Below are 19,864 nucleotides of genomic sequence, written 5' to 3'. Positions count from 1 at the left end.
TGCTACTTTTTCCGTCTATACTTATATTTTCGTATATGCATTCTTTATTATGCGATCTATTTCTATATTTATACTTTCTTTCATCGCATTGGGTGTGATAAGCTACAAACACTGGGGCAACTAAAAACGTGGGTTGTTTCTTGGTTTGTTTTGATAATCTTTTTCCTCGGACTGAGAAAAGTCTTTGCACGACTTAAACCCGGCGATGATTCCCCATCGCTCGAGCTCCGGTTACCGAGCTTCTCTTTGTTACACATGTTGTTCGTTTGCTTTTTATTTTTTATATCGTTTTGCCGCACATGCCGTATCGAACATACACAGTGAAGGCTCCTTTGTTGATGAGGGGAGACTTTACGTTGGAAGTTAAATTGTTGCTTTCAGTTGAAGGAATTTACCGCTGGACAAATTTTACAGCTAAACCAACACATAAGCACACAACAACTTTTGGAAAATTTGGGAAGATTGAAGGATCAGGATTGCCAGTTAAGGTTTCACCAGCAACAAATTTCCTCTCCTTAATCCGGTATGGTATGGTGATAAAAGACAGCTTTGCATCAGGATGCCTTCATGCTGAAAAATGGGTGTCGCTAAAACAAAAAGTTCCCATTGAATCGGTTGCCTCATCACGCGAGTGCTTTCAGAACAAAGTTGTTTTCCTTTTGGGCGACTCGACGATCAGACAATTTTTTTATGTCGCTACAGGTACTTTTACTTTAACGCGCAGTTTCCATGCTAGTAATATTAACGGACAAACATCACAAATAGACCAAAGCAAACATGACAACATCACAGATTATTACAAGACTCACGGAATGCCTATACAATTAACAGGACTTTCCACCACTAGACCGTACTTAAGCGACACAATTGAAAGTCTAACACTTGGAGGTTCCAATGTTTATGTAATAGATAACGTAGGTGTTCATTTGGCGCATTACGACGTTTCTTATTACATTCACCGCCTAATGCGCATCAAAAAAGATATTTTGGATCATTTAAAGATCTATCCCGAAACCCGATTTATTTTTCGCGGCATGAACGTTGTAGAATCAATTCACGAGTGGGCGCTCTTCAGGTTTGAAATCATTTTGAGAGAAATTTTTAAAGACCTGGATAGGGTTGTGGTTTTAAATGTTTGGGATTTTACAACGGTGATGCCTTTAAATGATTATCATCCTCTTGGAACTTCATTAAACGAGGAAGCTCGAATTTTGTTTAGTTATCTGTGCAACAGGACTCTGTGATTCCAAAGACATAAAGCAATTTATTATTCTTCACGTTTGTTGCGGAAAACCTGTGTTAGTCTACACCGTTGGCTTTTGGGCAATGAGGCAGGTTTTGGTGACATTGGTACTTAGATTACGATACATGCTGCAGAGAGTATATTTGTAACGAAACTTTATTTTCATCTGAGCATTTAATTACACTTCAAGACTGACGCAATCACATGTGGTATCGCATATATATACATATATGTACAGATATTTGCATATAACATGTATATGCATAACACAACATATAACATATATATCCATATATGTACAGATATTTGCATCGCAAAACTCACAAACTATCATTGGCTGCAACGTGGTGGTTCGATCAACTGTAACACTAACATTCCGTTTTGTAGCTTATAGTGAACCAGCACTATGGTGGTACACCTGCGTATCATCAACATTCCTGGCACACACTTATTGTGCATATGTATTGTATTGTATGTACTGTATTGTGTCTAAACGTGTTGTATCATATGGACTGCGACGTTAAATAGTATGTAGACAATATAAGAATCTGCATTACAAGTAATACTTTTAAGTGTGCAGCTAATGCCAGGCTAAATTGTGAAAGCACCGGTGATATTATGTAACTAAATCCCGTAAGTTCTGTGACAAATAAAACGTAATTTTCTTTGTGTCGACCAACCTGCGTGTTAGTAAGATACAGAGGATGGTGCGAGGAATAAAACAGGTTGAGGAACCTACACTACCCTAATCTTAAGTGTAAATAAATGATGTGTTATCTGTGTGTAAAGTGAGTCAAGTGATAGCAAAATACAAACATAAAAATAAGTCTTTCAAAATTTAACGAATCAGCTTTCGCATGAAGCTAAAGCACGGGTGCAATGAATTGCCTTCATACAAAATTTCATCTTTCATCGCTTAAGTTTTTCTGCAACCGGCTTATTTACTAAGACAACATGCAGTCATGGAGGCTGCATATGTGAGTGAGCAATTAGAAATGTTGACAGCTCAGAAATGGCTGATTAAGTAATTGGAAGCACAGAACCTTTGCAACGCAGCCGAGCACTCATTGAGCAAACACCTTTGAATGTTTATCAATGCATTTGAAGGTAGCGACGAAAAGCAAACGCACAGCCTACACTTCTATAGCATATTTTAACTGCAGTGCAACAGTAACGAATGCGGTGCAAAACTGACTCGTAAGAACAAATGAGGATAAGCAGCCAGCATGGATTTGTTAAACACTCATCGCTACAATAGAACATGTGGTATTAAGCTGTAGATGTAGGAGGGTGTTGAAAACGTATTAATGAGACAAATAAAAAGTGTCGATGTAAAGGAGTTTTACAACTGCGTCTCTTTTATATTTCAGCTTCACCTTTACGTCTAGTATGGTTTACAAGGGTAATGCATACATGCCACAACGCTGGAAGAAATTGAAAATACTCTTATTTTTGTGTTTAGTAATATTGACGTGCGTCGTTGTGTTAGCATACATGAAGAAAACAGAAGCTAGATTTCCTTTCAATAAAGTTCACTTAGCTGTCGAAGAACAAGAACAAGACGAATTCATTAACAACAACATGACGAAAGAACAAGACGAATTCATTAACAACAACATAAACGAAGAAAATGAATCTACAATGATTAAAATACAAAACTTCATGAAAAATTTCACACTACCTAAAGAAGCCTTGGATCCTAGCACTGTTTGGTATGGCAACATATATAAAGACATTTACGGTTTACCGCTCAGTGCATATGACATGACGTCATTTGAAAAAATAGGAGAAGATTGGATCCAATTCTTTCCTGATTTCCTTGCATCACGTCAACATTATCATCTCAGGAACCCATCACATGATCCAGATGCTTTTACCAGAATCACTTCAAAAGTTTCTCTAAAAAAGCGATCAAAATATGTGGTAGGAGATGTTTTCGTTGCTCATATTCAAGCCAGGGATCAACTGATGCGGAATAAAACGTTCGGAGGTGATTATTTTCGCGCAAGACTCATCAGAACGAGATTTGGAGAAGCAGTGGATGGAATTCCTTGTGCGATATACGACCACGCCAATGGAACGTACACAGTGAAGGCTCCTTTGTTGATGAGCGGAGATTTTACGTTGGAAGTGAAGTTGTTACTTTCAGTTGAAGGAATTGACCATTGGATAAATTTCACAGAAAAAGCCGTGCATAAACGTGCTTGTCATCATGCTATCTTGAAATCAGATGAAAAAGTGGTTTGCGGTCTACATCTGGATATATTTGACAAGTATGTAATTGTGAGTTCCTTCGTTAGGACATCTCAGTTCGTAAAGTTATCGCTTTGAAAAAATAGTACAATTACCGCATCAGCAGACATGTAGCTGTTCAATTGCCACTTTTATCATTTTAAGCCTGATTTTACTACAAAGCTAATTTGTATTTTCAGTTACAGCTCTGAAGACCTCTGCGATTACAGCAACCCAAGAAATAAAGAACCCTGGTTCTGTGTCAGGCCTCCTTCTGGCGTTTGTCATCCAATCGTTGAGCACGTGATTGAAAAATTGCCTGACAAACCGCCGCACGAGATCAGTCGTGAGACAAAACTAAAGTTTGGAAGATTTGGGGAAATTTTTGGATCTGGATCTAGAATAAGAGTTTCGTCAACAAACTATTTGATGTCTTCTGCTCAACTTCTATCTGCTATCCGATATGGTATGGAATATCAAGGCATTGTCGTACCAGCAGGATTTCTACATAATGGGCATTGGGTGTCGCTGCAGCATAAATCTGCTGAGGTATCGGTAGCTTCATCACGCGATTGCTTTCGTAACAAAATCGTATTTCTGTTGGGTGATTCCACCATGAGGCAGTTCTTTTTTGTGGCAGTTCACAAATTCAATTTAACACAGACTGGCCCGGACAATAGAATAAACAAGCACGCGCCCCAGTTAGGGCGAAGTGAAAGAGACAACATTACCGTTTATTACCGGACTCACGGGATGCCCGTTGAGGTACCGGGCCTAATATCTACCCGACCTTACATAAGCGACACAATTGATACTTTGATGGTTGGAGGTCCAGATGTTTACGTTATTCTTAACATAGGGGTCCATTTCATTCATTACGACGCATCATACTACATCCATCGCTTAATGGGCATCAAGAAAGCTATCTTGAATCATTTGAAGATCCATCCTGAAACCAGGTTCATCGTTCGTGGTCAAAACGTTGTAGAATGCGCTCAGGAGTGGGCGCTGTTCAGATTTGAAATACTTTTAAGGAATGTGTTTAAAGATATGAAAGAAATTGTGGTTTTGAATTTGTGGGATTTCACCATTGTGTGGCGCCTGTACGATTATCACCCCGGTGATGTGCCATTGGACGAAGAAGCTCGTTTAATGTTTAGCTACTTGTGCAACTGGAATCCATGACGATATCCTTTTTGTTTTGAATGTGCTGCCTGCTTCAATGTTTTGTAACACAACGCAGTATATAAATACAACAGGGTTACCAATGCTTTATTAAATTGAATTTTTCCAGCCCGGAGAATTGGAAAAAAGAGCTATACTTTAGCTTTCAGATTAGTGAGCCCTTTGAAATTGGGAATAAGCAACAGAGTACCAAGCAACTAACACGACGCAATCATGTAAATAATGAACCAAGACAAATGCAGTTTTGAATAAGTGTCATGCGGTCTCACAAAGTACTGAACAAATGTACAGCCTTCAAAATTACGGAATACATTAGTATAACTCATTTTTTCTACAACATTTTGGCTAAAAACTGTCAAGGTCTCGTTTCGAAAAATTTCTAAAAACTTCACGTAAGAAAGGCATCAAGGCAAAGTAACATGGAAGAAACCTTTTTCAATTGCCATTTGTCTTTCTGCTTTCGTATGTGCTGGTGCGGATAATATGACACTGTATTTATCTCATCAGACTTGAGATAGGTTAATCTTAAAGTGTTGACACAATGTTTAAGCAAACAAAGCGAAACAATGTTTGATTTTATTGAATCGTTCAACGTTTAATGACGTTGAACGTATCCCGTAAAAACTAACCTGGGTAAGTTAACCTTACTGTTGACTGTAATTTGAACACAACTTGTCATTTGTAACGTTGTCTTGAGTTAGTGAAATTTGGTCTCAGTGAAGCTTTTAAACGATAATACTTACTTCAAGGTGAATCGTTAGACGAAAAGGTGTTTGTTTGGCTACTTTTGCAGCGGGACTTCATGGCTTTACAGTCACATTTTATTAATCATTAACAATAGCTCCCTAGCAGACATCTACATTTTAGCAATATCTTCTACCTATTGTAGTATGGATTCAAGTAGTCAAATTTGTAACAGGAACCCGGGTTTAATGTGTGACAACAGAAATGCAGATTAACACAAGGTTTAAGTTTTAATTAAGGTTTAAGTGTACAAGTATAAGTGAGTTAGCGTATAACGGAATTAGCGTTAAAACTCCAAAATTTGCTAAAGATGAAACTTTGAATTTGCAAAAAACTGCAGTTTTGAGAAAAAACTAATATCAGATTTGAATTCAGTACACTCATATTGTGTGAGGACAGTTGTTAGTATCACTGCAACAAAAATTTTGTTCCCAGTGAGATGCTGTAGACAACGTTTTTTTTCCATTCTAACACTATGACGAGTTGTGTATAGCACTGGCAATGTAATACAAATAAATATAGTTATTACATTTAAACTAATGCCAGTTCATGTGTAATAAAACAGCTTTAGCTGCTTATAAGGCTTGCAGAGATTCGCCTTGCGCACGAAAGCATGCTGGAATTTTGCAAGCGTCGTGTAAAACAATCGTTTATGTGTTTGCTGGTTTTATCGTGCATCGTTTCTTTAATGTACAAGAATGAAGCAGGAACGGCCACATTTCCCAAGGAAAAACGTAAATCAGTTTTAAACGCACAAAAAAGCTTGGTTAACAAGAACATTCATGACATATTGATGAACGTTACCAAGCCTGAAGATGTTTTGGACCGAAACTCAGCTTGGTACGGAAACTTGTATAAAGATACATACGGTTTACCACTCAGTAGTTTTGGAATGCCATCTTTTAAAAGAAAAGACAAAAATTGGAATCATTTCTTCTCTCAATTGCAAACATCCCTTCAAAAGTATCGTTTCAACAATCCATCACACAATCCGAATTTTTTTACAAGAAAAACTTCAATCGTGTTCCGGCATGACAAATCAAGTTATGTGGTGGGAGATGTTTTTGTTGCTCATATTCAAGCCAGGGATCAACTGATGCGGAATAAAACGTTCGGAGGTGATTATTTTCGCGCAAGACTCATCAGGAAGAGATTTGAAAAAGTAGTGGATGGAATTCCTTGTGCGATATACGACCACGCCAATGGAACGTACACAGTGAAGGCTCCTTTGTTGATGAGCGGAGATTTTACGTTGGAAGTGAAGTTGTTGCTTTCAGTTGAAGGAATTGACCGCTGGATAAATTTCACAGAAGCACCTACAATCAAACGTGCTCATTATTATGCTTTGTTGAAATCAAATGAAAAAGTTACGTGCGGTTTCCACCTGGATAAGTTCAAAAAGTAAATATGTTGAAGTAATACTGTATGTGTCTAAATAAAGATCTAAGTACAGCTGTAATACAAAAAAAGATCATCTCGTAAACAAACTAGATTAATCCATTGAATACCTTAATTGATTGTGCTCAACCTATACATGATTTGAAACATATATTGTATGTGTTTTTAGGTATAAGCCAGAAGATCTCTGCGATTACAGCAACCCGAGAACCAAAGAGCCCTGGTTCTGTGTTAAACCACCTTCTGGCGTTTGTCATCCAATCGTTGAACATATCGTGGAAAAATTTTCTCTCGATGAACTTAGTCGCGAGATTACATCAACCTTTGGAAAATCTGGAGCAATCGGTGGATCAGGAGTAACAATCACAGTCACGTCTGCAGACAATTTTCTCTTCTCTCGTCAGTATAATACAGAACATCGAGGCACGACGGTTCCCTCCGGATATGTTCAAAACGGAAAGTGGGAGTCATTGCAACAAACGTTCCTCATTAAATCGGTCCAATCAACACGTGATTGCTTTCGTAATAAGATTGTCTTCTTTTTGGGCGACTCGACTATGAGACAATTTTTTGAATCCGCTACTGGCACATTTAAAATATTATGCAGTGGCCCCGATAACAAGATTGACAAGCAAGCACCTCAGGTTGGTAAAAGCAAGGAAAGCAACTTAACCATTTATTACAGAACTCACGGAATGCCTGTACAATTGAACGGTTTTTCTACTGCTAGACCCTACATAAGCGACACAATTGAAAGTCTTACACTTTTGAAGATTGGTGGACCAGATGTCTATGTAATAGTTAATATTGGGGTTCATTTAGTGCATTACGACGCTTCTTATTACGTTCACCGCTTATTGGGCATCAAAAAAGCTATGTTGGACCATTTGACGATCCATCCCGAAACTCGTTTTATCATTCGTGGTATGAACGTTGTAGAATGCACTCACGAGTGGGCGCTCTTTAGGTTCGAAATTATACTTAGAAAAATTTTTGAAAACACAGAAAAAATTGTGGTTTTAAATTTGTGGGATTTCACAACGGTGATGCCTCTAAACGATTATCATCCTTATGGTGATGCTTTAGACCAAGAAGCTCGTTTGTTGTTTAGTTATCTGTGCAATTGGACTCTGTAATTTCAAAGCCAATTTATGTTTCCTTGTTCACTCATTTATGTTACAAAGATATTTTATGAAGTTTGTGTTACTGCGAAAGTTGTCATGCATAAAAGCAATGTTTAATTTTTATTATTCTGTTTTGCCATAGTGGCCCACTGATGTAGATAGCATGGTGTTTATTCTAAGCTTGGAAAAGATCAAACAATGAGAGCGTTTAGAATTGACAAGTGATAGCAATATTTGACCGACAATGTTGACCAATATACGATACGAGATATAGTTACCAAGATGGCTGGAGATCGGAGAGTGGTATAGTGGAATATTGGAAGCATTGGTCGAGGTTTCTGTTTTGGATTTTGTTGACTTTTTCGTGTTTCCTTTTATTGGTATACAGAAATGAAACACCAATAACTACATATCCTACAAGAAAAGAGGAAAGCTTGGTAAACAAGAAAATGCTCAGCATACTGCAGAATGATACAGTGCCTAAAGAATGTCTAGACCCCAATTCAGCTTGGTATGGGAACTTGTATAAAAACACTTACGGTATGCCGCTCAGTGGCTTTGGAATTACTTCGTTCAACACATTGAAGCATGACTGGATTCATTTCTTCCCTTATTTGCTTAAATCTCTTCAAAGTTATTATTTGAAAAATCCATCACAGGATCCGGATGCTTTTACCAGAATCACTTCAAAAGTTTCCGCAGAAACAAAATCGAGTTAGGTTGGAGATGTTTTTGTTGCTCATATTCAAGCCAGGGATCAACTGATGCGGAATAAAACTTTCGGAGGTGATTATTTTCGCGCAAGACTCATCAGGAAGAGATTTGAAAAAGTAGTGGATGGAATTCCTTGTGCGATATACGACCACGCCAATGGAACGTACACAGTGAAGGCTCCTTTGTTGATGAGCGGATATTTTACGTTGGAAGTGAAATTGTTACTTTCAATTGAAGGAATTGATCGTTGGATAAATTTCACAGCTGAACCAAAACATAAGCGTGCTCATTACTATGCTGTGCTAAAATCTGATGAAAGAGTAGTTTGCAATTTCCACCTGGATAAATTCAAGCAGTAAGACTCTTAAAACATGTGCATTTGAATAGTTTATAACTTATACAAATTTTTTGAAACTGTAGCCACTCAAAGCACTAAACATGACGTATTACGTTATTACCTAATACAACCAAAGTTGATATTGAAATGTGTCAATCGTTTTTGGTAATAGGTTTATGTATTTCAGATATAAGCCAGAAGATCTCTGCGATTACAGCAACCCGAGAACCAAAGAGCCCTGGTTCTGTGTCAAACCTCTTTCTGGCGTTTGTCATCCAATCGTTGAGCACATCGTGGAAAAACTTCGTCTTTGTCGAACTTCTCTTCGCCTAAATCAGAAAATTGAAACAACTTATGGAAAATTTGGGGAGATTGAAGGATCAGGATTGCGAGTTAAGGTTTCACTAGCAACAAATTTCCTGTCCGGTATGATATGGGAGCAAAATACGACTTTGCATCAGGATGCCTTCATGCTGAAAAATGGGTGTCGCTGAAACAAAAAGTTCCCATTAATTGAATCGGTTGCTTCATCACGCGAGTGCTTTCGGAACAAAGTTGTTTTCTTTTTGCACGACTCGACAATCAGACATTTTTTTATGTCGCTACAGGTGCTTTCAATTTAACGCGCAGTTTCCATGCTAGTAAAATTAACGGACAAACACCTCAAATAGACAAAGCAAACATGACAACATCACAGTTTATTACAAGACTCACGGGATGCCTATACTATTAACAGAACTTTCCGCCACCCGACCGTACTTAAGCGACACAATTGAAAGTCTAACATTTGGAAGTTCCAATGTTTATGTGATAGTTAACGTAGGTGTTCATTTAGCGCATTACGACGTTTCTTATTACATTCACCGCCTAATGGGCATAAAAAAGGTATTTTGGATCATTTAAACATCTATCCCGAAACCCGATTTATTTTTCGCTGTTTATTTATGTAGGCTATAGTGAACCATCACTATGGTGGTACACCTGTGTATCATCAACATTCCTGGCATAAACTTTTTGTGCATATGTATTGTATTGTATCATTATATTCTATTGTATCTAAACGTGTTGTTTCATATTGGCTGCGAAGTTAAATAGGATGTAGACAATATAAGAATCTGCATTACAAATAATTCTTTTAAGTGTGCAGCAAATACAAGGCTAAATTGTGAAAGCACCGGTGTATTTATCGAGCTATATCCCGTAAGTTCTGTGACAAATAAAACGTAATTTTCTTTGTGTCGACCAACCTGCGTGTTAGTAAGATACAGAGAATGGTGCGAGGAATAAAACAGGTTGAGGGACCTGCACTACACTTATCTTAATTGTAAATAAATCATGTGTTATCTGTGTGTAAAGTGAGTCAAGTGATAACAAAATACAAACAAAAAATAAGTCTTTCACAATTCAGCGAGTCAGCTTTCCCATGAAGTTATAGCACGGTTGCCATGAATTGCCTTCATACAAAAATTCATGTTTCATCGCTTATCTTTTTCCGCAATTAGCTTATTTACTAAGACAACACGAAGTCATGGAGGCTGCATATGTGAGTGAGCAATTAGGAATGTTGACTCCTCAGAAATGGCTGATTAAGTAATTGGGAGGCACAGAACCTTTGCAACGCAGCCCGAGCAATCATTGAGAAAACACCTATGAATGTTTATCAATGCATTTGAAGGTAGCGACGAAAAGCAAACGCACAGCCTACACTTCTATAGCATATTTTAACTGCAGTGCAACAGTAACGAATGCGGTGCAAAAGTGACTCGTAAGAACAAATGAGGGTAAGCGATACCTGCATGGATTTATTAAACACTCATCGCTACAATAGAACATGTGGTATTAAGCTGTAGATGTAGGAGGGTGTTGAAAACGTATTAATGAGACAAATAAAAAGTATGTAAAGGAGTTTTACAGCTGCGTCTCTTTTATATTTCAGCTTCACCTTTACGTCTAGTATGGTTTACAAGGGCAAGGCATACATGCCACAACGCTGGAAGAAATTGAGAATAGTCTTATTTTTGTGTTTAGTAATATTGACGTGCGTCGTTATGTTAGCATACATGAAGAAAACAGAAGCTAGATTTCCTTTCAATAAAGTTCACTTAGCTGTCGACGAACAAGACGAATTCATTAACAACAACATAAACGAAGAAAATGAATCTACAATGATTAAAATGCAAAACTTCATGAAAAATTTCACACTACCTAAAGAAGCCTTGGATCCTAGCACTGTTTGGTATGGCAACATATATAAAGACATTTACGGTTTACCGCTCAGTGCATATGACATGACGTCATTTGAAAAAATAGGAGAAGATTGGATCCAATTCTTTCCTGATTTGCTTGCATCGCGTCAACATTATCATCTCAGGAACCCATCACAGGATCCGGATGCTTTTACCAGAATCACTTCAAAAGTTTCCCTAAAAAAGCAATCAAGTTATGTGGTGGGAGATGTTTTTGTTGCTCATATTCAAGCCAGGGATCAACAGATGCGGAATAAAACGTTCGGAGGTGATTATTTTCGCGCAAGACTCATCAGAACGAGATTTGGAAAAGCAGTGGATGGAATTCCTTGTGCGATATACGACCACGCCAATGGAACGTACACAGTGAAGGCTCCTTTGTTGATGAGCGGAGATTTTACGTTGGAAGTGAAATTGTTGCTTTCAGTTGAAGGAATTGACCATTGGATAAATTTCACAGAAAAAGCCGTGCATAAACGTGCTTGTCATCATGCTATCTTGAAATCGGACGAAAAAGTGGTTTGCGGTCTACATCTGGATAGATTTGACAAGTATGTAATTGTGAGTTCCTTCGTTAGGACATCTCAGTTCGTAAAGTTATCGCTTTGAAAAAATAGTACAATTACCGCATCAGCAGACATGTAGCTGTTCAATTGCCACGTTTATCATTTTAAGCCTGATTTTACTACAAAGCTAATTTGTATTTTCAGTTACAGCTCTGAAGACCTCTGCGATTACAGCAACCCAAGAAATAAAGAACCCTGGTTCTGTGTCAGGCCTCCTTCTGGTGTTTGTCATCCAATCGTTGAGCACGTGATTGAAAAATTGCCTAACAAACCGCCGCACGAGATCAGTCGTGAGACAAAACTTAAGTTTGGAAGATTTGGGGAAATTTATGGATCTGGATCTAGAATAAGAGTTTCGTCAACAAACGATTTAATGTCTTCTGCTCAACTTCTATCTGCTATCCGATATGGTATGGAATATCAAGGCATTGTCGTACCAGCAGGATTTCTACATAATGAGCATTGGGTGTCGCTGCAGCATAAATCTGCTGAAGCATCGGTAGCTTCATCACGCGATTGCTTTCGTAACAAAATCGTATTTCTGTTGGATGATTCCACCATGAGGCAGTTCTTTTTTGTGGCAGTTCACAAATTCAATTTAACACAGACTGGCCCGGACAATAGAATAAACAAGCACGCGCCCCAGTTAGGGCGAAGTGAAAGAGACAACATTACCGTTTATTACCGGACTCACGGGATGCCCGTTGAGGTACCGGGCCTAATATCTACCCGACCTTACATAAGCGACACAATTGATACTTTGATGGTTGGAGGTCCAGATGTTTACGTTATTCTTAACATAGGGGCCCATTTCATTTATTACGACGTATCATACTATATCCATCGCTTAATGGGCATCAAGAAAGCTATCCTGAATCATTTGAAGATCCATCCTGAAACCAGGTTCATCTTTCGTTGTCAAAACGTTGTAGAATGCGCTCAGGAGTGGGCGCTGTTCAGATTTGAAATACTCTTAAGGAAAGTGTTTAAAGACATGAGAGAAATTGTGGTTTTGAATTTGTGGGATTTCACCACTGTGTGGCGCCTGTACGATTATCACCCTGGTAATGTGCCATTGGACGAAGAAGCTCGTTTAATGTTTAGCTACGTGTGCAACTGGAATCCGTGACAATATTCTATTTGTTTTGAATGTGCTGCCTGCTTCAATGTTTTGTAACACAACGCAGTATATAAATACAGCAGGGTTACCAATGCTTTATTAAATTGAATTTTTCCAGCCCGGAGAATTGGGAAAAAGAGCTATACTTTAGCTTTCAGATTAGTGTGCCCTTTGATATTCGGAATAAGCAACAGAGTACCAAGCAAGGAACACGGCGCAATAATGTAAATATTAAAACAAGACAAATACAGTTTTGAATAAGTGTCATGCGGTCTCACAAAATACTGAACAGATGTACAGCCTTCAAAATTACGGAATGCTTTAGTATAACTCATGTTTTCTATAACATTTTTGCTAAGAACTGTCAAGGTCTCGTTATGAAAAATGTTTAAAAACTTCATGTAAGAAAGCCATTTCAATTGCCATTTTTACTTCCTGCTTTCGTATATGCTGGTGCGGATAATACGACACTGTATTTATCCTATAATACATAGATGAGCCAAGATTATTGAAGCAATGTTTAACCCTATTTAAACCGGGTGCGCGACATTACTATTTTAACTATGTGTGGTCGACACGACACACAAATTTTCAATCGTTAATTACTCGAAAACTATACGTCATAAACTGATCGGATGCTTACAGGTTAGTAGCAAAAACATCTGGCTTCCTGTGTACATCATAATTGTGAAAAAAAAGAAAGCGTATTTAGTGTAAATTAAGTATTTCTACAAGTGAACTTCAACTTGAAGTTTGGTGATTTTTCCCAAAAAAGGTTCAGTTATCTTTCCACGTTTGTTTTATAAAGTTTGATTTTGTAATTTTGAAATATTGTTATATTTTCATAATTTTGCTCTCTCTCCGCATTCAAGCGTATCGTATTCGTTTATTCATTCACGCACAACTAACTCGTCTAACTGTTCTGTTGTGTTTTCTTCTCGCGGTCAGCTGGTTTTCCACAGAACGGGTGCGCCGCGTAACAAGAAAAACTTATAGAAATGTATCACTTAATGCTTAATGACGTTGAATGTGTTCCGTAAAAGGAACCGGGGTAAAGGAATATAAAAGCGTTGGTTGACAAATGAAATGGCGTGGAAACAATGATCTTTTATGTAGTTGTTCACGGTTAAAGCGCTTAACGTTTGGATAACGTTTTCCTTTTGGGATATCTCCAAAAGTTATTTTCCTCAGGGTCTATGTCCATCACTATGTCATCAGACTCAGAGAAAGGGTTTTGTTTGTTCCTATTAAGATAATGTCTCACTTTTGACCGTAATTCGAACATAAACCGCCATTTGTAACGTTGTTTTGAGTCAGTGAAATTTGGTTGCAGTGAAACTTTTAAACGATTATACTTACTTTAAGGCGAATTGTTAGACGAAAAGGTGTTTCTTTGGTTATTTTTGCACCGGGACTTTGTGGCTTTACAGTCACATTTTATTGATCTTTAACAATATCCCCCAAGCAGACATTTATATGTTAGCAATATATTCTACGCAAATTAAGCTTAGAATGGATTCAAGTAGTCAAATATGCAAAAGGAACCCGGGTTTAATGTGTGACAACAAAAATTTAGCTTGACACAGTAATAGCATCACTTTTAAAGTGAGGGGCAAGATCAAAAGCAAGTTGATCTTAAACGAAAAAGCAATTAATTGTCACTTGTCATTACGTATACCGAAGAAAGAATATTTCAGTAATATGTAGTGATTAAACAGTTATTGCTGAAATTGTATAACATATTTGCTAGTAATTATGACGGAAGTGGCAGTATTGATAAAAAAAAGTTGTATAAAACATCCTAAGCTTTGGTTTATATGTTACCTAAAAACTTGATCTTTCAAATACAGGTATTTCAATGGTGTGACTGAAGCATTTGAAAGACAGACATGCGAAAACTTTGTAAGCGTAAGCTGTGGTACCTGTTTTTGGGTTTGATAGCATTTTCGTTTACCATTCTATTACTGTACAAGCATGAAATAGCAGTAACTACATTGTTTTCAAAAAAGATTAAACCAGTTGTGAATGAACAACAAAACTTGGATTCGCATCAAAAAAACTTTGATAACCTTAATAATCTATTAAAGAATGTAACAATACCTGAAGAAGTTTTGGATCCTAATTCCGTTTGGTTCGGCATGAAGTATAAAAATACATACGGTTTGCCCCTTAGTAATGACGCTATTCCTCCTTTTAAAAGAGAAGAGAAAGATTGGATTAATTTTTTTCCTGATTTGCTTAAATCTCGTCAAAACTATCATCTAAAGAATCCTTTGCAAGATTCGGATTTTTTTACGAGAATCACTTCAAAAGTTGTAACAAGAAATAAACTAAGTTATTCGGTGGGAGATGTTTTTGTTGCTCATATTCAAGCCAGGGATCAACTGATGCGGAATAAAATGTTCGGAGGTGATTATTTTCGCGCAAGATTCATCAGAACGAGATTTGGAGAAGCAGTGGATGGAATTCCTTGTGCGATATACGACCACGCCAATGGAACGTACACAGTGAAGGCTCCTTTGTTGATGAGCGGAGATTTTACGTTGGAAGTGAAGTTGTTACTTTCAGTTGAAGGAATTGATCGTTGGATAAATTTCACAGAAGCACCTACAATCAAACGTTCTTATCATCATACTTTGTTGAAATCAAATAAAAAAGTAGTTTGCGGCTTTCACTTGGACAAATTTATTGAGTAAGATTTTGAAAGGCTCCACCAATCTGTATCTCGTAACAGTTTAACATAATACAACACTTAGTGAAAAAGTTGATGATTACCATAAACCAGTTAACCTGGTTGCACCCAAAATTTAACTTTCATTTTTGAAATGTGGTTCATTATAAACTGCACTTTTTTCAGATATAACGCCAAAGACCTCTGCGATTACAGCAACCCGAGAACCGAAGAGCCCTGGTTCTGTGTTAGACCTCCTTCTGGTGTTTGTCATCCAATCGTTGAGCACTTTGTTAAAGTATTTCGTCTTGATAAATTGTTTCTTGAGACTTCGACAACTTTTGGAAAGTTTGGAGAAATTACTGGATCTGGATTAAAAATTGAAGTCACACCAAAAAAAGAGTTTTCAGCATTTGGCCATTACGGTACAGAATATCGCGGCACCGTTTTGCCTTCAGGATATTTTCAAAATGGAAGATGGGAGTCGTTGCAACAAACATTACCTATTGAATCGGTCGCATCATCACGCGATTGCTTTAGTAATAAAATCGTCTTCTTTTTGGGTGACTCGACCATCAGACAATTTTTTGAAGCTGCCGTAAACACATTTAAATTAACGCATCGCGGACTACAAAGTGGAATTGACAGGCAAGCACCTCATATAGCCGAAAGCAAGGAAAATAACATCACCATTTATTACAGGACTCACGGAATGCCATTAGAATTAACTGGACTTGCTTCAACTAGACCCTACGTAAGCGACATAATTGAAAGTCTTGATTTTCTTCAGATTGGAGGCCCGGATGTCTACCTTGTACTTAATGTTGGTGTTCATATGATACACTATCACGCTTTCGATTATTTGCACCGCTTAATGGGCATCAAGAAAGCTATCGTGGACCATTTGAAAATCCATCCTGAAACCCGTTTTATCATTCGTGGTATGAACGTTGTGGAATGCACTCACGAGTGGGCGCTCTTTAGATTCGAAACTATAATGAGGGAAGTGTTTAAAGATTTGAAGGATACTGTGGTTTTAAATTTGTGGGATTTGACAACGATCATTCCTTTGGCAGATTATCATCCTAAAAACGTGGCATTAGACGAAGAAGTCCGTCTGTTGTTCAGTTACGTATGCAATTGGAATGTATGAAGTCAGAGTTGTTTAATGAATCGTGTAATGGTAGAGAGGTTAAGGTAGAGGGCAGTATTCTACTCTCGAAACTGTGGATCTAAAGTATGTTATAGACTTATAGAGTGCATAGCAAAACGTTTTCACCAACGCATTGAGTACTAAGCTACTAAACTAGTGTGCTAAACGTAAGCCTGCATTACATAACATGTGTACTACATAATGTTGTGCTTTCCACAACAGCAATTTGCTACGATAGTGCGTTTGCAATTACAGTGTAGGTACACCTGTGTTGGATCATAGTCGATTAGGCCTACCCCGCAAGTCAGGTATGACAATATTCGAATAATTCTATTTTTTATAACTAATTATTAGCGTCAAGTTAAACTCAAATGCTGCTTGTCTTGAAATCTGTGCTTATGCAAATTTTCTGAAGTGCATTTATGTATTCTATGCTGTTATGACGCTCTTTTTTCGTTTTTTTTTTTTTTGCGTAGAATAGGCTAACGCTAAATGCTACTTACATAAAATACATTAAATTGCATCAATTTTGGACACCCAATTTTAATTCTTCAAAACAAAGCTAGACAATCAAGCCAACGTATAACATGGGGCTGCTGTCACAATAAACCAAACTCTCTGTATTTTGTATTCGCATCAGAACAGGCTTTTATTTAATCAGTGCTTGAATGTTCCACAAAAATTGGTACATCAGTGATGGCAGGTTTAACGTCACGAACGCCCTCTATTTTTAGAATTCCATCTTCAGACAGAGATGACGTCACATCTTCCGTTTTCATATTTTCCGGCAAAGTAAAAGCTCTTTTAAATTCACTGAGAAAGAAAGAAGAAGCTGGTATTATAAGCGCAGCTTTATGGCATATCACTATCATTCATCAACTATCAAAGCTTATAGGCTATACACATTGTTTTTAACTGTACGGCCTGATTTAAAACGGTTATTCAGGTTTATGTTTTCTTACGGAGTAATGATGACAGTTTACTGTATATAAAGCGATGCTTTAAATAAGAACGGTATACTGTCCCTACTCAAAGTGTAGTAGTATTAGTACGCTAGTAGTCTTAGTCATAGTAGAACTAGTACTGACTTATAAGGGGTACTTATAACATCGTCTCGCACATCATAGCTATACGATTATGGTGATAAATAAAAAAAGTATAGGAATGTGACTGTTAAGATGTAGTCTATTGTTTAGATATGATTTTCATGGCAGTCTTGCAACATGTTTTTCATATAACCGGATATGAGCAAATATATGACCGGATATGACCGGAGAAAATCACTCACCGGAAGGTGTAGGCATACATTCCCTTGTCTTCGTTCTTCGACTCTCGCTTCGCCTGAACAAGTGCTTTACCTCCCGACACCTTCACCGTCACCTCTTCGGGCTTGAAATCTTGTACGTTGACGTTTATGCAGAATTTGTTTTTGGCTGAATTTAAAAAATACACAAAGTTTGTGCATGTGAGTGAAATTTAACATTAGCATTTGGCAAATACTGCACAACGAAAACCAACATAAAATTCGTAAGCAAAGTGTGGTGCCCTGTGTATTTTGAGTTCAGGTTTTAAATAGTGTTTAACTGTAAATCGGGAATGGTGCAAACCTTTGGAGTTTTCTTTCTTTCCTTCGTGTTCAACGTCAATGGGAAGGCTTGGATCTTCATCTACGTCAAGTAGCCCAAGCATTCCAGTGAATCTTGGGCAGAAAAATGTTATAGGCTTGTTTGATCGTTTATTTTACTCTTTTGCTTAATTTTTGTTCAAATCATTTCTTGACACGGACGAAATCCCGTGAAAACGCACTAAGCGCACAGGACAAAATAAAAGACATAAGATAACTTAAGAGCCAATTAAGAAAACGTGGCACTTAATGCAAGGAAAGGCTTTGAAATATATTGCGAATAATCTACCTATCGTCAACTTTCCTCATGAAATGCTCGAATTTTCTCTCCATCTCCATGAAACGTCGACGACTTTCGAGGAACCAGTTCGAGTGATTTTGGTTCCACACTGGCCACTGGGGCTCCAACAACCTGCTACCATATGCCGGCCATAAAGAATAGCGGTCCGGAAACCCAGTGTACCGAGATGGCCGTCCAAAATAAGAGTCTCGGGGAACTAATTCCATCACAGCCTGATTAAAGTTTCCCTAAATTTAAAATCATTATTTCTCGATGCTGTTGTAAACCTCAACTTAGGTTAACATCACTTACAACAATCTATATATATATATATACATATATATATATGATAACATAAAAACACTAATGACAATACATAACTCAAATTTTACTTTAGTTTCACTACGCCTGCATATGATTGATTGCTTATTAAAGAACTCTATTTTACGTATTAACAACTACTAATTACCAAATCAAAAAAGCATACAATTCTTTTTTCTAAAATAACTTACAAAATAACTTCTGAAACCCGAATACGATATTTTGATATAACCAAGTTAGTATTCAACAATGTATAATAGACTATACCCAACACTGTTAAACGCAAACCCTTCAAATGCCATACCGAACTTGAAGCGTTTCCTTTGTATTTATACACAGCGAGGAGCTTGGCGTATCGCTGTGTCGTCAGTGCTATTATTAGAAAAGGCGCCGTATGGGATTGACATTAAACGATGAGACATTAAACCGCCGACCGCGTTGTCAGCGTCACTTAACTAAAATAACCCTTTTAAAAGTCATTTCTAATTATTTATGAATGTTTCTATGAGTTCCAGACTACACTCGCCGCCTATTGAAAAGTTAATCGAAAGATTTGCGAAATGATGTAAAGGACTGTTCAAACTTTGATTGCCTATAGGCTATTTCGTATTTAACATTCTGCTGTTTATGTTGCTCGAGCTTAAGTTATTTTCACATTTAATAAGCCACCGAAAATGAAGACATTTAAAAACATGCCTATATTGCTGGCGTAGGCTATTAACAGGAACGAATAACGCAAAAACAACGAACGAAAATTGAAGAAATGTGTTATAGTCACAGACACTGAAAAATTTGTTAAGACTTCAAATTGAAATTATTCATTTGCAAATGTTTATATCCTTTAAGTTCAAGCTAGTTCATATTATCTTATCATCTTTAGAAAAATGGATTAGGTACTTTTTTCTG

At 37.4% G+C, this 19,864-nt stretch overlaps 6 protein-coding genes across 7 annotated transcripts; 5 read left to right on the top strand and 1 right to left on the bottom strand.

Annotated features, from left to right (window-relative positions):
* Window positions 1-299: 299 nt before the first annotated feature.
* On the top strand, window positions 300-1,244 carry LOC143463397 (NXPE family member 3-like). The gene has a single exon (XM_076961866.1). It carries the CDS (start codon window positions 300-302, stop codon window positions 1,242-1,244), a length of 945 nt encoding a protein of 314 aa, XP_076817981.1.
* Window positions 1,245-2,617: 1,373 nt separating this feature from the next.
* LOC143463228 (NXPE family member 4-like) lies at window positions 2,618-4,736 on the top strand. 2 transcript variants are annotated; one of them, XM_076961654.1, is made up of 2 exons: window positions 2,618-3,516; window positions 3,682-4,736. In XM_076961654.1, exons 1-2 carry the CDS (start codon window positions 2,633-2,635, stop codon window positions 4,658-4,660), a joined length of 1,863 nt encoding a protein of 620 aa, XP_076817769.1. In that variant the 5' UTR covers window positions 2,618-2,632; the 3' UTR covers window positions 4,661-4,736. The 2 variants fall into 2 exon arrangements, with proteins under 2 accessions (XP_076817769.1, XP_076817768.1); XM_076961653.1 differs by having other exon boundaries at window positions 3,676-4,736.
* A 1,356-nt stretch (window positions 4,737-6,092) lies between these two features.
* On the top strand, window positions 6,093-7,938 carry LOC143463396 (NXPE family member 3-like). Its single transcript, XM_076961865.1, has 2 exons — window positions 6,093-6,805; window positions 6,972-7,938. The coding sequence occupies exons 1-2, from the start codon at window positions 6,093-6,095 to the stop codon at window positions 7,936-7,938; spliced, it is 1,680 nt and encodes a 559-aa protein (XP_076817980.1).
* Window positions 7,939-11,025: 3,087 nt separating this feature from the next.
* Window positions 11,026-12,918, top strand: LOC143463395 (NXPE family member 4-like). Its single transcript, XM_076961864.1, has 2 exons — window positions 11,026-11,774; window positions 11,934-12,918. Exons 1-2 carry the CDS (start codon window positions 11,026-11,028, stop codon window positions 12,916-12,918), a joined length of 1,734 nt encoding a protein of 577 aa, XP_076817979.1.
* Window positions 12,919-14,768: 1,850 nt separating this feature from the next.
* On the top strand, window positions 14,769-17,356 carry LOC143463233 (NXPE family member 3-like). The gene is made up of 2 exons (XM_076961661.1): window positions 14,769-15,601; window positions 15,767-17,356. Exons 1-2 carry the CDS (start codon window positions 14,799-14,801, stop codon window positions 16,731-16,733), a joined length of 1,770 nt encoding a protein of 589 aa, XP_076817776.1. The 5' UTR covers window positions 14,769-14,798; the 3' UTR covers window positions 16,734-17,356.
* On the bottom strand, window positions 17,257-19,277 carry LOC143463272 (body wall muscle protein HR-29-like). Its single transcript, XM_076961713.1, has 5 exons — window positions 19,150-19,277; window positions 18,647-18,885; window positions 18,341-18,432; window positions 18,022-18,166; window positions 17,257-17,546 (listed from the first exon to the last, which is right to left on the bottom strand). Exons 2-5 carry the CDS (start codon window positions 18,862-18,864, stop codon window positions 17,387-17,389), a joined length of 615 nt encoding a protein of 204 aa, XP_076817828.1. The 5' UTR covers window positions 18,865-18,885; window positions 19,150-19,277; the 3' UTR covers window positions 17,257-17,386.
* Window positions 19,278-19,864: the final 587 nt, after the last annotated feature.

This window comes from Clavelina lepadiformis, chromosome 6 (assembly GCF_947623445.1).
Source record: "Clavelina lepadiformis chromosome 6, kaClaLepa1.1, whole genome shotgun sequence".
In the NCBI taxonomy this organism is placed as follows: domain Eukaryota; kingdom Metazoa; phylum Chordata; class Ascidiacea; order Aplousobranchia; family Clavelinidae; genus Clavelina; species Clavelina lepadiformis.
This window is presented reverse-complemented; position numbering and strand designations above follow the sequence as displayed.

Excerpts from the sequence above, each read along its gene's own strand:
- LOC143463233 (XM_076961661.1), top strand. The coding sequence starts at position 14,799 with ATGCGAAAACTTTGTAAGCGTAAGCTGTGGTACCTGTTTTTGGGTTTG. Across the intron at positions 15,602-15,766 it reads CACTTGGACAAATTTATTGA|ATATAACGCCAAAGACCTCT; the intron begins GTAAGATTTTGA and ends CACTTTTTTCAG.
- LOC143463272 (XM_076961713.1), bottom strand. The coding sequence starts at position 18,864 with ATGGAATTAGTTCCCCGAGACTCTTATTTTGGACGGCCATCTCGGTAC. Across the intron at positions 18,433-18,646 it reads ATGAGGAAAGTTGACGATAG|ATTCACTGGAATGCTTGGGC; the intron begins GTAGATTATTCG and ends TTTCTGCCCAAG. Across the intron at positions 17,547-18,021 it reads ATGTATGCCTACACCTTCCG|TGAATTTAAAAGAGCTTTTA; the intron begins GTGAGTGATTTT and ends TTTCTTTCTCAG.
- LOC143463395 (XM_076961864.1), top strand. The coding sequence starts at position 11,026 with ATGTTAGCATACATGAAGAAAACAGAAGCTAGATTTCCTTTCAATAAA. Across the intron at positions 11,775-11,933 it reads CATCTGGATAGATTTGACAA|TTACAGCTCTGAAGACCTCT; the intron begins GTATGTAATTGT and ends TTGTATTTTCAG.
- LOC143463228 (XM_076961653.1), top strand. The coding sequence starts at position 2,633 with ATGGTTTACAAGGGTAATGCATACATGCCACAACGCTGGAAGAAATTG. Across the intron at positions 3,517-3,675 it reads CATCTGGATATATTTGACAA|TTACAGCTCTGAAGACCTCT; the intron begins GTATGTAATTGT and ends TTGTATTTTCAG.
- LOC143463397 (XM_076961866.1), top strand. The coding sequence starts at position 300 with ATGCCGTATCGAACATACACAGTGAAGGCTCCTTTGTTGATGAGGGGA.
- LOC143463396 (XM_076961865.1), top strand. The coding sequence starts at position 6,093 with ATGTACAAGAATGAAGCAGGAACGGCCACATTTCCCAAGGAAAAACGT. Across the intron at positions 6,806-6,971 it reads CACCTGGATAAGTTCAAAAA|GTATAAGCCAGAAGATCTCT; the intron begins GTAAATATGTTG and ends ATGTGTTTTTAG.